General features: G+C 37.0%; 1 protein-coding gene across 4 annotated transcripts; it reads right to left on the bottom strand.

The window, feature by feature from the left end:
* Positions 1–1,457: 1,457 nt before the first annotated feature.
* Positions 1,458–27,772, bottom strand: CFAP97 (cilia and flagella associated protein 97). 4 transcript variants are annotated; one of them, XM_087814084.1, is made up of 5 exons: positions 27,711–27,772; positions 20,258–21,288; positions 11,070–11,338; positions 5,306–5,456; positions 1,458–4,330 (listed from the first exon to the last, which is right to left on the bottom strand). In XM_087814084.1, exons 2-5 carry the CDS (start codon positions 21,270–21,272, stop codon positions 4,203–4,205), a joined length of 1,563 nt encoding a protein of 520 aa, XP_087670210.1. In that variant the 5' UTR covers positions 21,273–21,288; positions 27,711–27,772; the 3' UTR covers positions 1,458–4,202. The 4 variants fall into 4 exon arrangements, with proteins under 4 accessions (XP_087670210.1, XP_087670211.1, XP_016066776.2 ...); XM_087814085.1 differs by lacking the exon at positions 27,711–27,772 and adding an exon at positions 27,609–27,662; XM_016211290.2 differs by lacking the exon at positions 27,711–27,772 and adding an exon at positions 27,065–27,330.
* Positions 27,773–27,879: the final 107 nt, after the last annotated feature.

The following is a 27,879-nucleotide window of genomic DNA, read 5'->3' on the forward strand; positions in this document are numbered from 1 at the left end:
GGGGTGAGAACGGTATCAGCTACCTGAGACAACACGGAAGAACGTCACAAACACAAATGTGTTCAGCAAAAGCCAGACACAAAAAAGTGTAATTCCATTCATGGGATTCAAAAACAGGCAAAATGACTATGGTGTTAAAAGGTAAGAGAGCAGTTGCCTTTTGGCAGGCAGAGAGTAACGACTGGGAGGGAGCCCCAGGGGCCTTGTGAGCTCTATTACCACAGCAGTCAGTTGTGGCCCAGGTGTTTGCTTCGGGACAACATAGGAACATTGATGTTTGGTGCCCTTTTCTGTTACTGTAAACAAAAATCTATAAAATGTCATTTTCTTGTGTATATTCAACCAAAGGACCACATCCCTCTCATATTCTTTAAAATATAATTTAAAATGAAAACTTCTCAAATTAATGAAATAATTAGGTTTTTCTAGTTAGAATGCATAACTGTATGGGAAGCAAATATATTTATTTATAATTCTGGATATTTTCTTCACGAAATATAGATTCTCAGAATGAAATAAAGAAAATCGGGCACACTCCCAACCTGGAGATCAGCTATAATCCCAATATATGAAATAAATGTGGTGTGGTTTTTGTGAAGTCTCATTGCAATAAACACACTGTATATTCAGAACCATAGGTTTTAATTCTTTTTTGGTGACTACCCAAGATCTTTTACTACCTATAACAGCAATGTGAAATTAGGTTCATAGGAAAAAACCCTGTATCATTAAATTATAGTAAAATTTTACGTTACCTCATACATTAAAAAACAGTGATCAGAATTTTTATATATTTATTTTTATCCTCACCTGAGGGTATTTTTTCTGTTGCTTTTTCACAGAGTGAAAGGGGGAGAGAGACACATCGATTGGCTGCCTCCCGATCAAGCCCCAGCGGGGCCGAGCCTACAAATGAGGTGCGTGCCCTTGGCCGGAAGCAAACCTGGGACCCTTTGGTCCGAAGGCTGACGCTCTAACCACTGAGCAAAATCGGCCAGGGCAGTAACCAGAATTTTAAAATCAGCTGGTGTCTGACAGCAAGTTTTAAAGAGTATTTCTTATCACTCATAATGCATATGAAAGGTTATAGATAGGCACTTTTAAAAGAAAAGCCTTCAATTTAAAACGGAACTTGCACTGTAGCATTGTAACAATTTTACAGAACAAATTAGACAATGTGGTTTAAAGAGATGATCAAGAACAGAATTTTAAACAAAATCTTTAAAAACTCTCTAATACCCTCCTTCCAACTTCATTCTCACTAATTCTTAGTCTTGTGCGTCATGTAAAAGTTACTATTCTAATTTTTCAAATGGGAAGAAGACCAAGCAATTGAGAGACAGACATAGGCTCAAAACTCAGTTATCTTTCTTTTCTTTCTTTCTTCACTATGCCAAGCTAGTTCTTTATGACTAAAACAAGTCACAATGGACTGGGAAATTTAAAATAGATAGTGATTTTTCAGTTTCTTACTGATCTTTATTCATGGAAATAAAGTAGTCATTAGCATTAAACACATTTTCTAGGATGGTATGCAATCATTTACAGGTAAAGACTTTGGCATTTAAGATATTACACATTTTATGAATTTAATTATAAAAATAAAACAAATTAACCTTGTATCTCCAACATTATATTGGTCATAATACTTCACAGTGTGCAGTACTGAAGTCTGGGATGCACACACTTGTATCCATCACAATGACCTCTTTTTAAAGTTGTCTAGATATCCACTTTGGACATTTGGGTTAATGGGTTGAAAACAACTCCATTCCACTATATTTAAAAGCAAACCAGAAAATTTTATTTGGAACAGTAGCTAAGAAAAGCACCTTTTTATGAAGAGTGAAAAAAGGAAGTAGGGGAAGCCCGAGATAATAACTGTCTCTTCGGAAATCATTTTAATAGTTAAAAATCTTTCACAGAATTTTATTGAAAAGGAGGCAATATTAGTTTAACATTTGACAGATATGAAAATAACTCCCGGTAAGAATCCTGCCTATAATTTAGACCTTGGATTAGTATAATTTCTAGTTGCAGAAGTAAATCTTCAAAGTATATACAGCAAGGTACAAGTGAACCAAATAAAAAGTAGTGCTAGACGATCCTTCACTTTTATGTTCTTGAAAATGAAAACAGTATAATTACCAGTCCTTCATAAAAATGCCCCTTAAACCATAACTTCAAAGTACCTTGAGAGAATATCAGTTTTCAATTTAGCTTTCTCCATACACTTATTGTATATAAATGTGATTGTAAATTGTTTTGAAGAAATGAATATTGTTCTTCTTGACTTTTCTTTCAAGTTGAATCCCTGTTATCACTAATATCAGACGCCCCTCTCATCAAGGCAGTACAAACCAAAGGCATTAATTTAGTTATCTATGAAATTGTGTTGTACAGAACATATGGCAAAGACCATATAAAATGTTCTAAGAGACTAATGCCATTATGGACATTAAAAGATTTGACATATATTTTTCCCTAACAACTTAAAATTCAATATAAATATATTGGCCACTCACTAATGAACAGATGTTCAAATGCTGAGTTTTAAATCCAGCGTTATCTTATCTCTCCTTAAAGACAGGTTGTTATACAAACATTACAAGTACAGTAAGTTAAAAAATAAAACCTTGCGTTAGTATAGCTCAAGTTCATATATAAAGCAGAACACGAAATGATGTAAAAACCTGTTTACCAAAACAAAGCATCCAATAACGATGAAGGAACATTACATCCCAAAGAAAGAAGCAGAACAACCCACAGTCAGGCTATGTTCACATGAATTATATTAGCACCACTGTTCCCAGACATTACATGCCCTACCCTACACGAAATCGATGAACACACACTAAGACCAAGAAATCCTGAATTGCTGTTTAGTAAAATGCAGTTTGTTTTCTGCATGCATGCTACAGAGCTTGAGTTAATCCAGAAAAACACAAATATTCTTACTGTGGTTACAGATCAAAAATTCCTATTAAAAAAAGGTTTGGCATTTAATATGGCAACTTTCCAAACATTCTAAGGATCTACTAAAAAGGCCAGTAATGAAAAACAGTGACAACAAGAACAGCAGACACAACCCTGACTGAGCTATAATTTCAGAGCCTACAGACTGAAAGAAAACAAAACAATTAGCAGACATTTAAAGTAGCCTCAACAAATATGTTATTTTCCCCCTTCATCATTTATATTTTCATTTTCTTTTTCAGCCCTTAAAAGCACTAGCTGGAGTTTCTAAAGTTGTGAGACAATGCACTTCTTTCTTGTTTATCTTTTCTCTTAATACAATAAATACTAACTATAACACAGCTTGTTAGCAGTATCACTTAAAACACTGTTCTGACACAACTCAGGATCTGCCTCTTGGCTCTTCAAACTGGCGGTGCTATTTTGCTGATTCAAAAACCACTTGGTTTTGCTTATGATGATCTGGTCCTTGGACAAACTATTCACAATGCAAGTAGACTGTAGTTCTAAGTCCTATCTCATTTCTCAGAACCATTACTAGTACTTTACCTGAATGTACAAAAACATGAAAAAGGAGCTTCTAAGTGGACCTTTCTAATACTTGCAGTTTGAAATGGTTTGGAATGGTTGATTCAATGTTAAGACCTAACTCAGCACACTTAGGCAGAGGTAGTAGATACCTCTGGCGAGTCATAAGGATTGCCCCAGTAAATTAGCTCCACCAATGAAAACAAATTTCAAGATTTTTTTCATTAATAAAAGTGTTACAATCAAGTTATGAGTCATACCACCTAAATCCTGAAGCAAACAGAAAACAAAGCCAGTCAAATATAGGAGTATTGCTCATGGCACAAAGCTTATAAGAAGTGAAAATAAAATAAAAATAAAATGAGACGTATATAGTTATTATCTCCAGGCCACTGTGCAGTGATACTATCACAACTGTTTTGTCAGCAGGAGAGCTGAATCGACCTCTATGCTGAGACAATATACATGCATTTCTCTATCAAATACATATACATCTCATATAAATACATCCTCATAGGAAACACTGGCTTTACATTAAATTATCTTTTGTGAAAACAACTTTCCATTGAAGTATAATAAATTACAATTTGCTGTTGTACAACTTAAAATTCTTAAAACAGCTGTTATAGATGTTTACACAGAGAATACAAGAGCACTTCAATAAAAATTGGATGAACAATGTTTAAAGTAAAAAGTTTTTATAACCAAGCTGTACGAACATTAGGAGGCTTAGGTCTTAGCAACAGGCCACCGTTTGTGTCAAAAACTGCTCCCTCACTCTTACAACTGAGACCACTGGTAGCACTAGATGTCCTGGATGCTCCTCCTGAAAATACACAAAAAATAAATGTTTTGAATTATTTAAACAAAATACATAAATTATCATCTGATATACTTCCTCTCCTAATTTTAAGTGCAGACTAAATTTTTCTTTTCTATCTCACATTTTTTTAATCCTCATCCTAGGATATGTTTACTGATTTTAGAGAGAGGGAGGGAGAGAGAGAGAGAAAGAGAAACATCAATTGTTTGCCTCCAATGCATATTTTAATTGGGGGGATTGAACCCACAACCTAGGTATGTGCCCTGACCTGGATCTGAACCTGCAACCTTTTGGTGTACGGAACGACATTCCAACTAACTGAGCCACGAACCTGGGGCTCACATATGTTTTTAATAGTTTACAGATTGCTAATTTTTGTTTTACTCAGTGAGGAAGACAAAGCACATACAAGGGCTGAAGATGCTACCAATAATTCTTAACTGGCTCCGGGAAATGTTTCAGCAACTTTTAAACAGCCCATCTGTTTACTTCTTCCTTTAATAAATATATTGAAGTTAAAAGTCTCTCTTCTACTATCTAAGAAAACTACTGGTATTTTCAACTGTTTTTTCTCCTGGTTTCCTTCCTATGCTGCTATTACCTGCTATAAATGGAACCTGAAATTAAGTGAACTAACACAAATAAAAACAAAGCATGCCAGTGAAAAATCATAAAATCCATTCCAGAAGTCAGTATTTCAAAACTCTATCATACTCTGGCGAGGTAGCTCAGTTGGTTAGAGCATCATTCTGATTCACCAAGGTTGCAGGTCTGATCCCTGGTAAGGGCACATACAAGAATCAACCAATGAGAGCATAAATAAGTGGAACAACAAATCGATGTTTCTCTCTCTCCCTTCCTCTCCAAGATCAACCAATAATAATAAAATAAAACTCTATCATAAGAACATAAGCTGTATTTTTTTTAAAAAAAGATAAAAGACACAAGCAAGCACAAAATAATCTTGAATATGCTTACTTAATGGGCTATACTGGCTGAGAGTTGACCTCGCTCTTCTTAAGGATGGTGATGAGTTGAGATAACCCATATTGCGATGATAGTCCATTAGCTGTTCTGAGCGTTTCATGCCAACAGTTGGTTTCACAGCTTCAAGTCTCTTCAATAAAGCCTTCATTTAAAGACAATCAATTTGAAAGTCAATATTAAACAGTAATCTTTTCCTAAAAGGACAACTATTTTTAGAACCTGAAATTCATGAAATAAAATAGAAAAGACTTTAAATCACTTGTTGACATACTATGTGAAAAAATATTTCAAATAATACACTTTCAGGAAAATCTAAGGGCTTTGACCTAGCCTATAGCCAAAACCACTCATTCTAACAACTGATTACAGGCACATCTCTTTTTAATACCAGGTTACAATCTTAGGAAAAGTGCTGTAAGTTGAAATACATTAAAGCTGACTTTCTCACAGAAATGATATAATGGGAATAATAATGCTTAAGAGCCCAGAAATGACCATAAACTTACTGAAGCTACTGTAAATCCTGCATCTGATTATATAGCAGCGGCTTTCAACCTGTTTCAACTTTCCAGTAGTGACTCCAGGGTGAAAGGACACTGAAGTAAGGCCCAGTGGACAGGGCTCTCCCACTCCTAATTTCTATTAGCCCAACTATGCTTTCTGAATTGTTTCATATACTGAAGATTCTGCATAAAATTTAGTTTGAAAAACACACAAGTTTTTGCTGTTAAGTATGAAAACCAACTACTATAGAATATAAAACTTTTTAAAGATTTAAAACCAGCTAGCCAAGGCAACACAGTATCCAATAACATGGTATTTTAATAGGACTCACTGAGAGTCTAATGTATAATGTTCCTAATTTTATTTTCCTTCTTCACAAATCAGAAGGTGAGTTTCTTTTGTTTGCTTCTCCCCAGGCATCAGAGAGAAAGGAATATTTAAGGAGACCAATAAATTGGGGAATTGATCCATGGCTGCGTTTTATTATTTTCTTTATTGATTTAAACTTTCTCTGTAGCACACTGAACTTTACTGAAGAAAATGCTGTTCTGCACACAAGATTCACACTAAAAATCAGCCTCATGTGTTCCATCACTGGATAAGTTTTCCCCTGCACAATCTTTTCCTTCTTCCTCAACTTAGGTTTTCTTTGCATTGTGGTAAAATATACATAACATAAAACTTACCATTTTAACCACTTTTAAGCATCAGTTCAGTGGTATTTAGCACATGTACATCATCGTGAACCATCACCACCAAACATTTCTACAACTTTTTCTCAACGGAGTGTTTTGCTCTTAGCATTTTCACCCCCTGCCCTTCTTCTATCCTGAGGTTCCATCATCAGTGTTCCTGAGCAATCCCAGAGAGGGAACAGATGGTGGTGGAAAAGTCAAAATATTCAGGGGAGAGCTGTTTAGAAAGGGAGAGGATGGACTTACAGAATAAAAAGAACTTGGAGACAAATGGCAGAGGTGCAGAGCACATGAAGCAGGCAGGCCAACTGAGAGAGCACAGCCTGCCAACTGTTCTTTTTGCATGAAATGACCTTCCCCAGTTTTTAGCCTTCAAAGGCTAGAAGGAAACTCCTCCGAAGGCTTACCCACACAGTGCTAGTGGTTCTCTTTGCTGAGCTGAAAGTTATGATTTAAACATGGTTCCATCTGTAAAGCCCATGGTCTTTCCATCATAACATTGTCCTCTTTTTGTAGACAGAGAAGCTGTATAACTTCGGTGGCAAAACCTCCTAAGATTGTACCTTCTCTATCTACAGTTTGTAGCTGCTATGAGCTATGTAAGATACTAGAAGGAATATAAGAAAAAATATAAAATACTGCCCCGTCATATAATTTATAACTTAGTTGGGAAGATAATTCCATTGCATGTCTAAGACATTTATAGCTGAGTAAGCAACTTCCTATGTATCACATCATCAATGTATTTCACTCGCAGAGCAATCTAATTGCCTAATTAGATTGCTGTTCTATAGAAAACTTGATATTGTCAGTTTCTAATTTTTTTGGTTATTTTGCTGACTGAAGTCCCAATATATTTTAGATAAACTCAGTTAAAGGAATGATTTCAGATAGAAATAGCTCTTGCTTGTAGAAACAATATCAAAACTATGAAGTAATGATACCAGCATAAATCCTAAAATCAAAAGTATATATACATTTCAATCTAGTCATCAATTTACAACTCCTGGTAAATCTTAAAAATGACTGTTCAAAATGTTGTAACACTTGTAATAGAGTGATAAAAAACCTAAGTTAGTTAGAAAGACCTGGATTTAAATCCTGGCTCTGCCACTGATTGTGTAACCTTGGTCAAAGGACTTAATAGGGATATTAACAATGAAATAAACCTCAAACAGTTTTGAGTAATAAGCGAGACAATGCATATGAAGTGCTCACAACAGTACCTGGCATATAGCAAGAACTTAGGAATTGAAAAATGGTAAGAATGGTTACTTATGTTCCAATTTATGGTTTACAAAATCTTAGAAATGCTACTCAAATCAGATTCTAATAATGAATCTCAAATTAGTTTGTCTAAATATTTTTCTTTTTTTTAAGCCTTGGAAGTTTCACCCTTTTTAGAAAGAAAAATAACCTAGCCTGAATCCTGTCTTCAGAGGCAGAAAGGTTAAAATGAATGAAAAATATGTTAATGATGTCAGCAGTTTTCTACAGAGAAGAGTTAATTTATTGTTTCTAAAGTGATAAAGCAAAGACCCTGAGGACATTAGAGAGTAACAAGTATCCTATACTGAGGGAAAATCAGGACCGTTCCCCATATTTTCTACAGCTGTAGTGATACTTAACTATCATTATATTTCTTTCTTTTATGGGAGGAGACAACAGACAAAGCAGAGAAGAAAGAAAGCCAGATTGAATGAACTACAGATTATTTCAAGATCTTAGAACAAAGGTGCCGATTATTCAACTGATCAACACTCATACTAGGGATGACATTTGCTGTAAATCTTTATCTCTGTGACAATGCATCAGCCCCCCTTTAACAGTTTCCCCTTTAAGAGCTCTAAAACTCCTCCTCTAGACCAGCAGACAAAGAACAGAAGAAAAAGGGAGGGTTTTATTTTTCACTTAATGTTTTTAAGAAAAGTCTGAATTTCTAAATTTATCTACACACTCCTTTTATTTTAACACAGGAACTCCTGAGTGGGAAGATTATGGTCTTACAATGGAAATAAGTTAACTTCATTTGAGCTCTAGGCTCTAATCCTGATACATTCCTGCAGAAATCTTACTACTTTTCTCATCTTGCTTCAGTTATTCCCCCTTCCCTCTTCTTTCACAGCTCAGGAAACTGATACACATTCAAAAGAATGAAACAATCTCATTTCTATTAGAGGGTAAAGTAAAACTATAAATTCAGTGACTCCCTCTTCTCTGCTAAGATTATTCTTGTGCTTTTCATTAAAATCACCGATTTCTAGTATGTTAAATAAAGATAATAAAATGTGGCTTAACAAGACTATTTCAAAATTCATCAATTAAAAAATGAGTCCCCTTTTAGAAATAAAAAAAGTTCCAACATAATTGAATCTATATGTAGCAAATACGCCCTCTACTGGATAAAGCTACTTTTTCTTTATTATTCCTTTGATTTATTTCCCTTGGTAAGGAGAGGGGGGAAAAGGTAGTGAAACAAATAATGAGGAAATCAAAATTCCTCAGAAAGGCAGATTAACAGAATACTTCTAACTCTAAAGCTCAGGATTCAATTGTAACCATCTCTTCGCTCTCCTTTTCCACCCTCCGTGCACAGCAGTACTACTTCGTTTTGAATGGTATCAGCCTCTGGATTGCTAAAAGCTAGACTCCTGGAATAGAACTGCTTTAGTCATCAAGCCTGTCAGCCATATGAATTGGTCTCTGTCACTGAAGACAGAGCACCAAAGGCATACAAATTATAAAAATTATAAAGTAACGGACGCTGCTTGTGCAGTACATCTGACACAGAAATAACCACAAGTGTGTGTGTTTGTGTGTGCGCACATACATGTGTTCTGACTATGAACAACCTAGCAAGCAGATTTAAAAGCATATCAGCTCAGCTCTGGACAGTGTGACTCAGCTGGTTGGAGCATCACCCTATGCATCAAAAGGCCACAGGTTCAATTCCTGGTCAAGCACATACCTAGGTTGCAGGTTCGATCCCAGGTCAGGGTACGTACTGGAGGCAACCAATCCATGTCTCTCTCACAGTGACGTACCCACCCCCCCACACTCTCTAAAATGCAATGGAAAAAAGATCCTTGGGTTAGCAGTTAAAACATAAATAAATAAAGTGAATCACAATAAAGTACCATCAGAGCCAATGTGGCTCTAAATAGCATTTAGTAGGGGGTAGTTATAAAATAAATATACAAAAATCATGTTTACAAAAGGAAGCAGTTAGAAAATGTAATGAAAAATATTTCATGCACAAAGCTTAAAAATATATAGTTTTAAACAAAACTACTCTACTTTACTAAAAAAGCTTTCAATAAATGGGAAGATAAACCATATTTCTGGATAAGAAGGTAATGCTAAGAGTGCCAACAAACTCTGCAATTAAAATGTAAATTTAACACAATTCCAATAAAAATTTATAATAGATTTTTAAATGAAAAAAGAATGTCATTATGAAGGACAAATGCAAAGGAATAGCCAAGAAAAGTTTTTAAAAGGTACAGAATTAGCTTGAAATTGCTACAATGATATACAGAAAGCTACCATGTAGATCACCACCCACCAACTCATTTCAGTGTGCTCTGCTGCTGTCTACTCCTTGCCACATGCAGAGTAACTCTCCTGAAGGACTTAAGACTTTGCTATTATTACAATTTCAGGTACGTATCTAGATAAACAGGACTGTACTGATGATGAAACATGAGTGTGAATTTTGGAAACTGTTTTAGTAGTTGTTAATATCAATTATTTTAGGACTGAATTTATGTGCTCATTAAGGATCTAATTTTAGTTTAAGACTCTGTGTGGGTTTAGAATCTTCTCTCACCCACTTACTAGCTCTATATCCTTGGGTTCACTATTTAAATCCTCTATGTGTCAGTTATTTCATTTCTAAGATGTGGATAAAAATAGTACTTACCTGAAAGAATTATTGCCAGGATTCAATAAGCTAATACTTGGAAGACACTAAGAAAAATGCCCGGCATTTAATAAGACCTCAGTAAACATCAGCAATTATTATGAATTTTATAAAGAAAATAATATGTTTCTAATGTGAAGATTTTCAATAGTCCCCATATATATTCCTTAGAACACTGAAGGATAACTATGTTTTTTAACAATGTCTTTCATACATTCAAGTAGCAGACCACCAAATTTGACCTTTTATTCTTTAAAATAAGTGATATATAAATTGTGTTAATTTCCAGGGACACAATAAAATGAAATAGATTTAGCTAGTGACTGAATACTTCACAGAAAATACATACATCTGACCCTTGGACACCTCCCTCACTACCGTAATGACTTAATAGATCTAGTCAAATAGATAAGAGTTTTCAGTATTTTCACTTAAGGTTCCCTTAAAATATGGTTTGCTAGAAATAAAATCTACATATTGTATCTTACAGGCTCCTAGTTCATTAGGTACTTCAAGCCAAATACATCTAAACCTACTTTTATATAATTGAGTTGGAAAATCAGGCTGTTTCTGGGTGACTTAAAAATCAATACAAGTGCATTTCCTTGAGGACTAAAAAATTTCAGTTACTTACCAAATTTTCTCTTTCAATCCTTTGTTGTTCTCTCTGTCTGTTGACAGCACTGTGATATAACTTAGGGGGATGACCAACTGATCTTCTAGGAATCATATTTTTGCTTCCTGGTTTTTCAGCCTGTCTCGAGAGTTCCTTCAAAAGCCTCTGATTTTCCCGATCAATCTGTCTCACCTCCTCTCTTGTGAAAGAGTAGTTTCTCCTAGGTGCTACTGAAGGCTGCTCTAAGAGATGTTTCTCTGGTCCCTTTTTATCCAAATCCAGAAAAGCTATAGAAATGAACAACAGAAGGAAAAATGACTAAAGAAAGTAGCACAGAAATATGACAGTACATGCTTTAACTCTTAAAAAGGAAAACTACATTAATTTATGAAAAGGTATGGATGAAATAATGTTAATGACATAAAATAATGGCTAGAAAATGGTAAAAACAAACTCAGAATATTCTGAAACTTTCAACTTAATCTGAAAATATTGTACTACAGGAGATTTTTGATCATAATATTGGCATTAAAACAAATACTTCTGAAAAGTCAAACATTTCATTCCTGACTAAACATAAACCAATATGAATACATTGTATAAAAAGTTTTTAACCAAGAAAAATATTTTGCATACTATGATTATCACATAAAAGTTTCTAAAAATATTAAGCTTGCTAAATGTTTCAGCTTAAGCCTGTACTAAAAATGAATACACTATATTAGATTAATAATATACTGGCACATTTGTTTTGTTTTTTTACATTTTTTAATGTAACCGTTACTTGTTTTTACTTGAGTAACTGTTAATTCTTTTACTGGCTCAGCATTTTTTACTGTTAAAAGCACAATGCCGTAAGGGGAAGAGGCATTTTTAACCCTCATCTAAAAATGTGAATGGTACAGAAAATTTAAACAGCTGAGCAAGGTCACAAAAACTGTAAGTCTACCTCCCTACATTTAACCAAAGACAATAAAAGATTACAGAAACTTAAATAAATTTTATTAACAGTGGCTTCCTGGTAGAAAAAAATGAGGAAATTAATGGTTGGTGATTTGTTGAAAACAATACCAAGTTAACAACAAAACCTGAATGAGAACACATTTAGAAAGACATAGGTGGGCTGAACATAATTATCTTGCTTCTAAATGCTCATTTTGTAGAATTTAATAAGGTTCCTAGATTAATTTAGCCATATATAAAAGCCTTTAAAATGAAATTATAAAGGGAATTAAAAGTAAATTATTCTCCTAATGGCATTTTAAGAAAGTTTCAAAAAGTAAAATAAGGCAATGGCAATAAACTAATTAAGTAAAGGAAGTTCAATTATTTTTAAAATTAGCATTCTAACTCTGATGGAAAAGTATACATATGAAGTGCTTAACTACTGACACCAGGTATTATGTTTTTCTAAAGTGGCTACAGACTTTAGTGTGCAGCAACCTCAAATATAGGGGTGGGCGAAAGGAGGTGTACAGTTGTAATACAGTAAATAAATAATAATACGAGAACAAACTGTCTTGTTTATTCACAACTGTACACCTCCTTTTGCCGACCCCTGTATATGGCCCACTGGTGTTTACAATTAAGATCTAAATTTTTTTTAACTTGAATAAACTTTCAGGGATGCAAACATTTATATAAATATATAAAAATGTAAATTCACATATTTATGAAATATGCTTTTCCCTAATTTTTTTCAATGAGACAATTTTGTTCAAACTTGTTACAGTATTTCAGTATCAGTGTCCCATCACTAGAGCCCTTTCTTGAGTCATTTAACACCATTTACTAGAAGTATCAGCTTCACCTTCACCTAAGCAGAGATACAGACAGCATTTTAAAAATTTTGTAAAGCTACCACTGAAAATTTTATCCCAAGCCATATTAAGACCTTATTCATATAATATTAGCTCTTTAATTTTTTAGCTCCATCCTGTAGGCATATTCATGATCCCTATTAAACAAACAAACAATGGTATTTGCTTTTTAAAGTGATTTTTAAAAGGTTTTTTTTTTTTTTAAATTCAAACTTATAAATTGACAGGTCACATTTCAAGGAATAATAATAAAATTTACTACATTTCTTGGTCTTTTTTGTGAACAACTTGTTAGATGAGAAATTCTGTGACATTCTTCGAGTCTCCTTCCTCTGAATCTGGCAGGCTTGTGACTATGTGGACCAATATGATACAGCCAAAGTGTGTCTTTCAAAGCTAGGTAGAAAAGGAGCTGCAGCCCTCCCTGCCTTGCTCCCTGGAATACTTGTCCTTGGGGCCTTGAGCCATCCTCTATGTCTGACTGCCCTCAGTCAGCTGCCAGGCTGCCAGGCTGTGAGGAAATCAAACCACATAGAGGGCCACTATGATCCTAGTTTTTGAGTTTTCCTAGGTTGCTGCTTTACATTACTACATTTTGTGATTTGTTATCAGAGCAGCAGTAACTAATACAAAATTTGTACCAGGAATTGGTGTACTATTGTAACAAAAACCTAAATTAGACAGCACTGGCTGAGACCATGTGACAAGTAGAGCTAGAAGGGCCTACGAGGAAGGGATTGCTGATGAAGTGGCAGAATTTTAGGAACAATGCTGGCTGTTTGACTAGTACCTAGTGCCACTGGTGGACTAGGCTAAGCAAATCACACAGAATGTTGAAACTATCAGTGGTTTATTTTATCCATAATAATAAGAAAGAAAAATGGACTGAAAAAGGAACTCGTCAATTTTCAAGCAAAATTTACAGACAATATAAAAGAGCGAGGACTTACGGGATTCAAAAATATGCTTTTCTTTTCTAGTCCTTCCTGGAAGAAGACTCTCAAAGGACTCCAAAGAGCTACAGGTAACTGAGGAACCCCGTCTGAGCAGACTCAGCTGCTCATGTCATTCCAAGCCCACACCTGACGTGAATGAAGGGCTCTCAGATGATCCTAGTCCCCTGACTTAGAGACTCTAATCTGGTAATTCTTTTTATTTTTTATTTATTTATTTTAAACATATCTTTATTAATTTCAGAGAGAGGAAAGGAGGGAGAGAGAGAGAGATAGAAACATCAATGATGAGAGAGTCACTGATCGGCTCCCTAGCCCACAAACCGGGCATGTGCCCTGACCGGGAATCGAATCCTGATCGCCTGGATCCTAGGTCGATGCTCAACTGCTGAGCCATGCCCGGCCGGGCTTAGAGACTCTAAACACTGGGGTAATTCATTATGTAGAAATAGCCACTGATACACCATCAATTGAAAAAATGTTGTATGACAGACAAAATACCCGTGGTCCAAGTGTAGTCCACAAACGGGCAGTTAAAGGTGTTTTTTTTTTTTTTTGGGGGGGGGTGTCTAATTGCTCTATCAATCTTTCATAATGATTATGGTTTTGTTAATTTCATCACTCAGCTCTGTTTTAGTTTTATCATACATTTCAAATCAATGGCTCTTAAATCCTTATTTAGAGTATTTGGTCAGTTTATTAATGTAAAACATTTTGTCCCTTTTAGTGCTAAACTCCACTATACACGTGACAGAAGAATGTAAAAAGCAAATCATATCAATATTATCAGTGAAGATAGTTTGTCCTTGCCACTCTAAAATCACTGAGCTTCACTTTTAACTCTGTTTCAAGTATTATGTTCTTTATCTACGAGTCTGGGGCTTCTCTCGATTTTAGCTTTTCTCAAATGTTTGTTAACACTTGGCAGTGTGTTGAGAATATCTGAGATTTCCTGCTCACCTACCTGAATCCTGTTCGCTGCAGCCTGCCAGCAAAGGGATAAAACACGCTGCCAGGGCGGGTGTGCAAGCAGCTAATCTCAGTACAGAACTCCCCCTCCCCCAGTTTTGCTTTCTGGGGTTCCAGTTACCTGTGGTGAACTGTGGCTCAAAAGTATTAAGTGGAAAACCCCAGAAATAAGCTATTCATAAGTTTTAAACTGTGTGCCATTCTGAGTAGCATGATGACATCTCACGCTGTCCCACCTGGGATGTCAATCATCCCTTGGTCCGGCACACCCATGCTTTCGTCCACCACCCACCCTTTAGTCACTTATAGCTGCCTGGATTATCAGATCAACTGTGGCAGTGTTGCTGTGCTTGTGACAGTTCAAGTAACCCTTATTTTACTTAATAATGGCCCCCAAGCCATTCACATTACTTTTTATCACAGTATGCCGTTGTGTTCTATTTTATTATTGTTGTTGTTAATCTCTTACTATGCCTAATTTATAAATTAAACTTTATCATAGGTATGTATATATAGGAAAAAAACATAGTATACACAGGGTTCAGTATAATCACCAATTTCAGGCATCCACAGGGTGCTTGGAACATATGCCGAGGAAAAAGGGGGACTACTGCAGAGGCACCCTCTTTCTTATGGAGTGTAATAGGGCCCACAGCTTCCCCTTGAATAGGCACTTGCTTCATTCCCTCCTATGTTGGTATCAGTTTAGCAGTAAGTTTAACCAGTGTCTTTGCTCATCTATGCTTCCTTAATCCCATTTCATTCTCTTATATTAACTTTTATTCTCAGGATATATCATCTAAAAAAATATCTATTTTATGCAGAATCTATGCAGTAAAATTTAAGGTGGAGCATTTCTAAATTATCTCTATTTTGTCCTACAGATTCTTCCTAAACTGACCCAATCTTACCTATACAAAGTACTTGAAACATATCTTCCTCTCTCTCTCTTAAAAAAATTTAAAAAAATAAAAGGCTGTCCATATCCAACTAAGTTTCAAAACTAGATTAGACAAGAACAGTGAGAGATACCTGCATTTACTTTCCATGGAACCAAATCATTTTTAGTGTCTTGGTATTAGACTGTGGTCCTTGGATCGGCAGTATTGGTATCACCAGCAGCCTGGCTAGAAATGTTGCTCCTTGGGTTCTTCTCTAGATTTACCGAACCAGAATCTGTATTTTAACAGGATCCCCAAGTAACATATATGAATATTAAGTTGGGAAGCTCTGGCCTAGTGGATAAAGTTGTTTGCCCAATTAGCATATATTTCTACTTTCCTCTTTCTTAACAGATACTTATTATTATTAATTAATTAATTAATTAACTTAAAGACATCTGTCCCTTTCCTTCAGGGAAGCTGACCTCTCTTGATTCCCACCCCTAACTCCAGGGAGTGTAACCCAATTCTGGGCAATGAGACCTAAGTGTAAGTCAGTAGAGTGCTTCTTTAAAAAGTTCCCTCCATTCTAAGAGAGCCAGGGGAAGCGACAGTTTCCCTTTCTCAGGACAGTCATGTTTGGATGTGAATACTAAAAAGTACTACAGGCATCTCCTAGTAGCCAACAGCAGGGCTGGGGAAACAAAGTGGTGAAATCTGGGTACCTGATGACATTTTTGAGCCACTGATTCTGTCAACCCTCAAGCCTTATCTATCTTGGACTTCCTAATATGTGAGAAACATTGTTTCATTAGAAATTTCTGCTTCTTGCATACAAAGTCATCCTAACCAATACAAATAATCATTGATGGTCCTGAACAAAAAGCTCAGAAATCAGACTATTTCCATTAGATTTTTTTTTAAACCTCACAATTCCATACAGTCAAGTGTTTTCATCCTAAAATAAATTGGCTGTGTCCTCTCATTCTCACTTGGAGAATAGAGTGATGCTTATAAATTTGTGGAATCAAATAGCACTTGTAAAACTAAAAAATGGGAACAGTGGGCCTTTAAAATGAAAATTATGTTTTAGACAAATAATACCATAAAGAAATAAAACCTGTAAGTCGTATTACACTCTTCAATCTTCTATAATATTATATCTTTCCAATATCCATGTTAACTTTCTTACCTAATGTTATAAGAAAAATTTCATAAGATATTTTAGAATGCCAAATGTTAAGCTGCTATTTTAAACACATATAAAACACAGTATAAATGATTAAGAACAACGCAGCAGTAAAAATTTAGCACAAAGGGGGCAAATATATATTAAGATGCATATTATTAATACAAAATATTAGTGAGCAATCTGCATTCTCATCAGATGGATTTTTATAGCTTAATTTTGACCACCTTCCAATTTTTGCATTAAAAATTGACTTAAAAAAAAAAAAAAAAAAGCCAGCCCTGTCACTACAAGGAAAACAACTGACAGTATTGTTGGCAATAATAAAACCCAAGCATTTTAGCAAAAATTTAAATTTTTGGTACACTTGAATTTGACAGCTTCCCAAGAGCTTTCTAATCAGACTGGTAGTGATATTAACGACTATGATTTCTGTGTAGTATATGATGAAATATGTCATTTGTAGCCCAGTGAACCAATATTTTCCAAATAACTCATCCATCACATTACAAAATCATTCAAAATGTTAGATAGATAATTCTAATGTAATAGACTATAAATTAATATTAGTTTCAAATTTCACATTGCAACTAACATTTAAGAAACTAATACTTTTGGAATATTGGTGTGGTAGCAAAAAATATCTAAACTTAACTGAAAAGGCTATTAAAATACTCCTCTATTTTCCAATCATATATCTGTGTAAGGCCATATTAATATACTTCAACAAAAACAATAAATCACAACAGTTGTATTCAGAAGCTGATATGAAAATCCAGTGATCTTCTGCCAGTCATTTGCAATTAGCAAAAATCAAAAAATCTTAGAAATATAACTGTTTCATAAAACATGTTACTTATGTTAATACATAATGGGTTTATTACTACTATTCTTTAATGAAATAATATAAATTTCTGATTTAACTTCTAATATGGTAAATGGAAATGTGAAAAAGATGGGATGCAGTTCTCAACTTGATGAATTATCAAACTGATGAATCATACAAACAATGTTACAGACTGGAAAGTGGCCATATTAAATTTTTTTTAGGTGAAAACTGTTACACTGGATGGCTTGATAAAGAATTAGAGAGTTTCCTTAGAGAAGAATATTTATCAAATATACTAAAGGTTATAATGCAGAAAGAGGCACATACTTATTCTGTGTGTTTCAGATGGCATATCTAAGACTAATGGATAATGGATACAAAATCAAATTTCAGTGAAACATGAAATACATTTCCTAACCATTAGAGCTGTGCAACAACAGAAGCTTCCTCAGTTCCTTCAGTTGACAAATATTGTCTATTACGTGCCAACACTTGCTGGATTTTGGGATTCTAGTAAGGAATAAGATGCTGACCCCTGCTGCTTACACTCGAAGCGGGGAGAAAAGCAAATTACACGACTTCCAGGGTCTAATAAGTATTCTGAGGAAGGAAACAGGCTTTTGGGACAGAGAAGCAGCAGTCAAGAGTGAGAAGCTACTCAAATAGAATGTTAAGAAAAGATCTCTGAAGAGGTGATATATAAACTGAGACCTGATACACAGAAGTAGCCATGCAAAGAAAAGGGCAACAGCAAAGTGCAAATGCCCCATAAGTGCAAACTGTTCCAAGAATACTAAGGAAGCAGTGAGACTGAAGCAAAGTAATAGGAGATTTAAGAAGGACGGAGGCAAAGAACATGACGTGGAGCAATGGTTCTCACCAACCTTAATAGCATAGTAGACCAACTGCATCAGAATGCCCTTGGCCGGGCCTAGGCATCAATATTTAACAGTTTGTTTTACTAGTTCCTTGGATGACACTAATGTACTGGGCCAGAGATAAGAATCACTGATACCTAGTCTGCTAGGCTATGATAAGGAATTTGGATTTTATTTATTCATTCATTTACTTTAGAGAGGGGGGGGCGGGGGGGAGAGGGAGAGGGAGAGGGAGAGGGAGAGGGAGAGAGGGAGAGGGGGAGAGGGAGAGAGGGAGAGGGGGAGAGGGAGAGGGAGAGAGGGAGAGGGAGAGGGAGAGAGGGAGAGAGGGAGAGAGGGAGAGAGGGAGAGAGGGAGAGGGAGGAGAGATACATCCATTTGTGATCTTCCCCAGGCACCCTGACCCGGGATCAAACTGGTGACCTTTAGGTGTACAGCACGATGCTCTAACCAACTGAACCACACTGGCCAGGGTTGGATTTTATTTTTAACATAAGAGTAAGCCCATTGAAGACGTAAGAAACTAGTAGAATTGATTTACTTTTAAAAGATCACTCTGGAAGCAGAGTGGCAAGAACAGAAAGTGCTTCAATCTTGAAAGTTCTAAGAGATTGAATGTCCCTTTATCAGGAAAGATATACTGAGTGGAGGCTTAGCCACTAGGTGGTGATGGCCAATGTGAAGAGTCTGATGTTTCAGACACAATACATAGGGACAATCAGAGCAAAGGGAAAAGCAAACCTACAAAAGAGGAAACATTAACAAGTGTAAACTGCTCCAAAATACATTTTTATCAATCTGACTGAGTTATTTGACTAAATAAGGGATTTATTTATGCCCTTACGTTTCCACCATTATTTAAATTACAAAGCTAAAGATTTAGCTTCATAATTCCTTCAACTACATTTCAAACAAAGAGAATCCTATTTACAACTTAAAAATGTTATGTTCAACTGACCTAACCTGCAAGCCCAATATTTTTAGCTATATTAACAAGTCCAAAGGAAAGTCTGAAGCTGCTTTTATTTCACTGGAATATATTGTTCATTTCAAACAAAATATGGATAATAATAAATTTTTACAGAAATATAGCAATAAAGATTATTCTAATAAAAATATTTATATTTTAAAGCCACTAAAATGCAAATTATGCTATTTCATCAACTACATAATCATTTTCAAGCCTTTATCTTAAAATCTGAATAGTATCCTATAGGTTACTCTGAGCTCTTTCATTTGCGAGCATTCTTGCCACTTTCCCTGGTATGAAGACAATAGGTCACGTTATTTTAACCTCAGTGCTGTTGCCTTTCTTAAAGAAGAAAGATAAATAGACGTAATGCCAAAGTTTCTATCAAATGTGGGAAAATGTGGCTCCACTTTGCTCAATTATCTTTATCCATTTGGTCCCTCTATGCACTTTGAGTTTGCATGGCATTTAAAAAAAAAAAAGTGTGAAGTATTTTCTAGGCCTAGCTGATTAGCTTTGAGATCATATAATGATATTCTTGATATTCTTATCGTAAAATGGAATATTTAGTAGTTATGATAATATCAATTATCCCAAACAACAAAACATATCTACTAGAAAAATCAACACAAATTCATAGCATTTAATATTTACACTCAATATACCTTTAAGTTTAATGTTTAAATTCAATATACGGTTTTGAAAAAGAAAAGTTACCTTTCAAGAGGTGATTCAGGTCCATTGTGTCACGTAAGGCTTTTTGTTTATATCTGTGGTCTAAATTGGAATCCAACACTGAAGACTTCGAGGTGAGATTGAACCCATGTTTTTCTTTCCCTTTGGCCGATTTCAAATTATTTTTTAAATCCTCAACATTTCCATACACTTCTTCACTCACGTTTTCTTGCTTTTTAACCTTTACTTTTTGATCGTTTGATGCGCTCAGTTCAAAAGACTGAACAGGGCTGATGTCTGGGGTTGATAAAGGAGTAACATCTGTCACAGTATCTTCAGATTCCTCAGTGTAGTCACCGACTTTTGGTTTAGTACTTGAAGGCTGTGTTCCTGTTTTTGTTCCTAGTTTATATTTCTGTTTTGGAGACAAGTGGGTTACATCAGAGAGATGTTTCAATGATGAAGAATCAGGTGTACAATTATCAGAGTCTGTACCTGAACAATCTGCACCTGAGCTTGAAGATGAGGCCAAAGAGGAAGAGGAACTGCTTTTGGAATACTTTTTACTTATGCCTTTTTTAATGTTACTGGATGGTTTAGCTGACTTGGACCTGACATGATGTTTCTTCCCATCATCACTGCTTTCCTCTCCATCTGTATAGTAATCATCTTCACCTGCCTTTCCCATTTTGGGAATTCTATTTGGAATGGTTACGTGTATTTTATGTCCTGTTGTAGCATCACACAATTTTCCTGATCCTGAAGAAGTGCTCAATGATAAAGAATTTCTGGTTTGTGTATCATCATTTTCTATATGGTGTTCTTCTGGAAGAGTTTCCTCTTTTCTTTCATTTCCTTTCTCAGTAAGATCATTTTCTTCTCTCTGCATTCCAAGTTTTGAGTTTACATTTTCCGCATCTTTGTCTGTTCTCTCTTTAGGGTTATCATTTTGCTTGTCAAAAACTGAGTTACTTTCACTTTTCTTTGCTTCTTCAAAGTCACTGTCAAAGAAAGAATGGTCCACTTCACCTTCTGATATATCTCCAAACCGATCCATAATGGCAAAAATATATCTGAAAACAGGAAAATGTAACCATCAGAGTAATTTTTGAGTACTTTTTATTTTTATATAGTAATTCATAGTTTTTCCAAACTGAGAAGATTGGGTAAACATATCAAGAGAAACATGACCTCCAAAAAAACAATAACCCAGCGAAGTGATGATGGAGCTATAGGAGCAATTACAAGTTGTGCCAATGATTTGAAAAATACGTCTAATAGTTCAGTTCACAAGAAAATCAAAATGGATCATATCAAGGCAGGCATATTACAAACATGGAAATTTAGGTGAACCCTAAGGAAAATCTGCCTTCTATAATTAAGTACAATTAGAGTGTAGAATAAGCTAAACCAGCCCACACATCATTTTAGTGAAAGCTGTCAGTGACGTTGGACAAACTTCGCCATTTCCGTACTTGTCTTTGCCCTATTCTGCTCCATCATTGCAGTGCTGACGCAGCAGCAGCAGAGAGGAGATGGCTCCTATGAAAAGTAAAGGCTGCCTCTATCCCCTCTTAAAGAGAAACTAACACTCTAAGGCACACACACAGGCTGTACAGGTAGCTCGGAGGCAAACCTCTAAAAATTTAATCACAAACTGTGACATAACCACATATGGAAGATGACGAAGAGTATGTTATGTCTCACTGTGTTAGAGGGAATCGGTATAAGACATTTTATAGTAGATAGGCTGTCTAAAATGGATAAATGAAAGGATATTATTTAGATATATGGAATTAAATATTGGAAGAAATGGATAAAAGTGTTCAAAGTAGTTGCCTCTAGCATGGTTCAGGGACCACTGTTTTGGTTATAGACCTTAAATTACCAGCTGACTTGTTGATTTAAAAATTCTTTAATACTTTATACAGTTGGAATTAAATTGGAAACAGCACTATAAAGTCATAGCCTTTAAAAAATATTTCTCATTCTTATTGGTCTTAGTAACAGTGCCACAATTTCTATTACTAATAATCTTGAATTGAGAGTGTGACCTCTATCTAATAATATTCACCACTAGAAAATTAATTAATTAAAAAAAAAATCAGGACCTTGGAAGACAGCTGATTCCATTTCTGGAACCGGGGAGGAGGGGACCCAAGAAGGGCCTGGAATATCTTACTATTGCCAGAAAGCGCAATGTTCAAACAGGCCTGAGAGAGTGGGAATAAAACAAAGGATCCAGTTTCAAAGGCGCTTTCACTGTACAAGCCAGACAATAGTGAAAACCAAAACACAGAACACACACAAAAAATGAAAAAGTAATTCTGTGGAAAGTCATGAGTTCAAACTGATATTCAGAAGGGGCAAGTAGTGAGTTATATTAAAGGAAAAGAATATATACATTTATAGTAACAATATATAGCTAACAATCCAATTATGTGCTCATTATATTCAATTTGATTAATTCCATTATATCCAATCAACCAATAAAAGGTTATATAATCTGTATCCTGAATCAGCCCTGATACTCTGCAGCCTGTAATTGTTTAAGTGACCTGGTAACTTATAAAAACAAGTATGAACATGATTTTAAAATTAATCGAAACTTGAACTATTAATACTAACGAGGTAAGTTAAACATGATTAATGACCTCTGTTTTAAAATTTTAAGTGACAGAAGGAAAACTCCTCCCAAAATTCTCAAAGTATACTCTCAAGTAATTTATAAACACTGAAACTTGTCTCTTAAAGGCATTTGGCAATTAATTTTTAGAGCCACAAAAAAGCCAACCTTTTGAATCAGTACCTTCATTTCTGGAAATTTATCCTAAGAAAATAATTTTAAAAATAAATATTATTAATTATAGCAGTTTGTAACATTGAAAACACTTGAATAGAGGAATATTATGATTCCATTAAAATAATTATCGGGGGTCAGCAAACTACTACGCATAGGCCAAATCTGGCCTGATAATTGTTTTGGTAAATGAAGTTTTATTGGAATACAGCCTGAAAAGGGTTCCCAGACCAAATTCCAATGTGGGAGAGGCTTCCCCACACCAAAAACAATTCTCAGACATCAACAGGGTGTCTGAGAATTCGACTCAATGATACTATCTACATCGGATTCCACAGAAAAAGGGCTCAGTCCCTCAAGACCACCTCCACTTGAGGCCCCAGTTGCCAACCCAGTGTGTTACCTGTGCTTTCTGACTAACCAGCTACAAGCTGGAGGTTCCAAGTGAGACAAAGCCGTAAGCCAGGACAAGAACAGGGAAACAAACAGAAGGTTAAACAAGCAGTTTGCAGCCATCTAGTAAATCCTATCTTCCCTAAACCAAGGACACTTAAGAGTATGTAAATAGTTAGCACTTCTCCTCCCCAACCACAGGATAAATAGCTTAAATTACCCACTTAAGGAAATAGCAGAAATTCAATTAGTGTTATTTGCCAACCATACTCGAGGACAGATGAAGTTAAGGGACTAAATCTCATTCTGGCACATCAGCAAAAAACTGATGAATATTCTATTGAGATCCTCCCCTAAACGCCCAGCCTTTAAAAGCCCTCAAAAGCAGCACCCTCCCTCCCAGTAGCACACCCAAGCCTCTCCCCTTCCCTGCTTCTTCCCCCTCAGGCAGAAGGACCCCCATGAGGCTTGCAACCAGGGCAGCAACGAGCAATGGCGGTTTGTCCGGGACAAACCCCCAGAACCTGTCTCCAGGGCCCTCTTTTCTCCGACTTAGTGAGCCAAAGCAGCCCAGCCTAGGCTCATTTTCCCTTCTAGTCACTCTCCTGTTATCCTAGGCCCTTCCCTGTCTCACTGTTCCCAGTTTTAATAAACGTTCTCTAGAAATCCTGTAGACTCATCTTGTGGAAATCTTTCCTGCATGAAGTCAAGAACCCATACAGTACCAGTCAGCCCTGGGCAGACCCACTCAGGGCCAGGTTCCCTTTCTGGTAATACAAGGATCCTCTCCAACTCAGGGTGCCAATCATAAATCCAGGTTGTTGCCTGTACTTCTGACTGACTGGCTATAAATCAGAGGTTCCCACAACCAGCCCTTGGGCTTGATTTGCTAGAAGAGTTCACAGAACTCAAGAAAATCTATTTACTCACATTAACAGCCAGATGAAGAGATACAAAGCAGGATGAGGTCCAGCATAAAAAGGAGCTTCTGTCCCAGTGAAAGCTCTCTGAAATAAGAACCAACCAGCTGTCGTGTCTGTGGTCCCCCTCCCCCCCCCATTTTTTACAGAGGCTTCATTGCATAGTCATGACTGACTAAGTTCTTGGCCATTGGCAATTCAATCTCTACCCTTACCCCCAGAGGAAGGGGACTGGGGGTGAGACTGAAAGTTCCTAACCTCTAATGTGATTGGTTATCCTGGAAACCAGTCCCCACCCTTGGGTGGAGTCCAAAAGTCATCTCATTAACATAACAAGAACACCATAACCACTTTCAACCCCTGGGAAATTCCAAGGGTTTTGGAAGGTGTTAGCCAGAAACTAGATGAGGATCAGATATCTTATAAATCACAATCCCATACAGCCTCACTCCAGGGTTTAGGTATTGTCTCTGACAGCTTTCTCACTACCACTGCAGAGTTGTGTAGTTGTGACAGAGACCCTATGGCTCACAAAGCCTAAAATATTTACCAACTGACTCTTCGCTGAAAAAAAGTTTGTGGATTCATGATTTACGTGATACATCAGCATGAAAAACGCAGTAAACAAAATTCTTACCCATACTGGATTAATACAATTTACACATTTAAACAAAAACTAGAAGGAAAAAAAAGGGCAAAAATTAAGAGTTGACCTGCTAGGAGACAAATCAGCAATCCCACCGTGTATTTTATATTTCCATTACTGTTATAATAGGGTCTATTCAACAAATTAAGCAAATAAATGATGACTGGGAGTCTACACAGTGAAAAAGAATGAACTGGACCTGCGATTCCCGGTTGTGTTCCTAGGTACGTGTACAAGGATGGTCATGACTGATATACTATACACCAGTCAAAAAGGATGAGCTGAGATCTACAAAATAATGTTTACTAAAAGAGCAGAATTAAACAATACAATTATGAAAAACTTAAAACACACATAATACTAAGTTCTTCATGGGCACAAACATAAAGTGACAGAGCATGGACTGGAAGGGCATATATTAAATATCTAAGAGTATGAGAAATAAAAGAGTTGTGATTATGTTTTCCTTTCTCACTTTGTTACATGGTTAAGAATACCTCCGAAGTAAAATTTTTTATAAGTTTTATGAGCCTTTGAGGGGAGAGAAGGAATAAGGGTGGGAAAAAGGGATAAAGAGGAAAAATTAAGAACCTGAGTAAAGGACTGTGGGACTGTGATCGTGGGTCATCACCAACTTAAAGAGTATGTACGACTGATGATTGTCAATCCACGTCTGCTGCCTGAATTCACAAAGAAAAACAAATCAAAAGGGCCACTGAATGGTGAACACCTCTTATAAACGTTGTTACTAAATTCCTCCCCAAAAGTTACCCTTTTTTGGTAAAATAATACACCCTGTAATTCAAAAAATCAAGGGCTGATATAAGAGTTGTGATTATTTTTTCCTTTCTCACTTTGTTACATGGTTAAGAATACCTTTGAAATAAAATTTTTTATAAGTTTCTTCAATTTTAAAAGCAAATGGTTTCACAGCACACCCCTGAACTTCTTGAATGAAGCAGCTGGTTCTGGGGGCTATGGTGAAGAGTCTAAAATGTAAATCATGATTAAGGGTTTACAGAACAGGCTAATAGCTAGTAAAAGTAACGACAAAGGATGTATTCAGATACTTAGGACTGAATGAAAAAAGATTTTAGAGCTGTTACTTGTAGTTCCAGAGGTAGAATTGGCATCAACAGATGGAGTGCATATGAAAGCCACTCTGAGTTTGAACGTTAGGACTGCTCAATAATGGACTGGGCTACTTTCTAAGATGAGGAGCCATGAGTCACTAGATAATGTTGGGGAAAAGACTGAATATCCACTTGCTGGAATGCTGTAGAGGGAATTCATGCATTAGGATATGCTCTTTCCCTCCCCTAAGATTATATGAAGTAGGTCTAACTGCCAAAGTCAAATGATTAGGTACTTCTTTGAAATTCCAGTTTTTCATATCTAACAGTTCCCTGCCTTGCTGTCCCCTTACCAGACTGGGTACTCCTCACAGTTAGCTCATCTTTATATTCCCACTGCCTAAAGCAGGATATGACAAATATTATTCAAACTATGTTTATCTGATGGACTTTGGAGACTTAAGACTGAGTGCTGGTTCTGCTCTTTGATATGTAAGCAGAAAAGTCACCTCTTTTCCCTGAGCTAGTTTCCCGGATGGTTCCCCACACCACACTACCCGGCTCCAATGCACTGACAAGGTCTGTGCAGTCCCTGCAGTCCCGCACAGATGTAAGCAGGCATCTCCCTGGGTGGCCACAGTGCGTGAGAGCTGGCGCACAGGCAAGCCTGGGAAACTTTTCAGGTTTAAATCTGCGTTGATAATATCCAACAGATACCGTTAATTTAAGGATTTAAACTAGCTCAGATGATTTAACTTAACTTACAGGAAAATTACCCAAACAATCCCATCCACTAAGCAATCCATCCTTTTGATAATATTTACTTCAAAGATAGTGAGATTTCCATTTATATTAGAGAATGTAAAAAAATACGGCATGGACTTAAAACAGTAACGATTCTCTTTACAACATATTGGGAAAGGGTAAAAAATTAAACGGTAGCTCATCAGACCTAAGCGACCCTTGCGTGGTGCTCAATGAAGACAGGTGTTTGCCAAAGCAGCCTGGGACACTCACCATCAGCACAGCTCCCAGTCAGCAGGAGAAAGGCTAACGCTCTCAAGGCTCATCAGGAGAAAGCACAAATCAGAATCTGGCATTTTTCAAACTCATTTTGCTACTGTGACATTACGTTTCTGTGGTCAGATATATAATACGGTCCAAAGAGGGTAACCGATCGCCCGCACGAAGCCCTAGGCCCAAAGTAAACAAGTCAACATCGGTGTTTCAGGAACTGAAGCTCCGTTCAGCACCGCTCCCGGCCCGCGAGGTGGCGGAGGGTAACCGACAGCCCCCCACGCCTCGGGTTCAGGTGCAAGTCCGCGGAGGTGGGCGGGGGAGACCTGAGTCCGCCTGCCGGTCGCCCCCGCTTCTCAATTCAGGGCTGAGCCCGACCCCCACGCCACCCGGAGCGCGCCATGCGGACAGGCCGTGCCCACCGAGGCTGGGGGTGCGGGCGGCCCACGGACCCGCGGCTCCGACGCCTCCACAGGGGTTACACCCGCCGCCCGAGGGGCCGGCCGGGCGCCCCCGACCCTCCCGCGCACTTCCTCATACCGACCCGGAGTGCTCGCCGCTGCCCCGGCTCCGGAGGGGAAACGGACCCCGAACCGAGAGGAGGCCGGCGGCCGCGGGAAGAAGAGGTCGCTCGCGCCCCGCTCACCTGGGTGCCGAGGCCGAAGTCGCCCCACGCGCCCCGCTCGCAGCCCGCGACGTTCCGAGCTCGTGCGCACGCGCAGGCGCGCCCCCGCAGCCTCTCCGCCCGGCTCCCAGCGGCGCGCTCGGCTTCCGGGGGCGGAGCGAGCGGAAGGAGGGACGGGAGCTCGTAGGGG

This window comes from Miniopterus natalensis, chromosome 2, assembly GCF_054644295.1.
Source record: "Miniopterus natalensis isolate mMinNat1 chromosome 2, mMinNat1.hap1, whole genome shotgun sequence".
Taxonomy (NCBI): Eukaryota; Metazoa; Chordata; class Mammalia; order Chiroptera; family Miniopteridae; genus Miniopterus; species Miniopterus natalensis.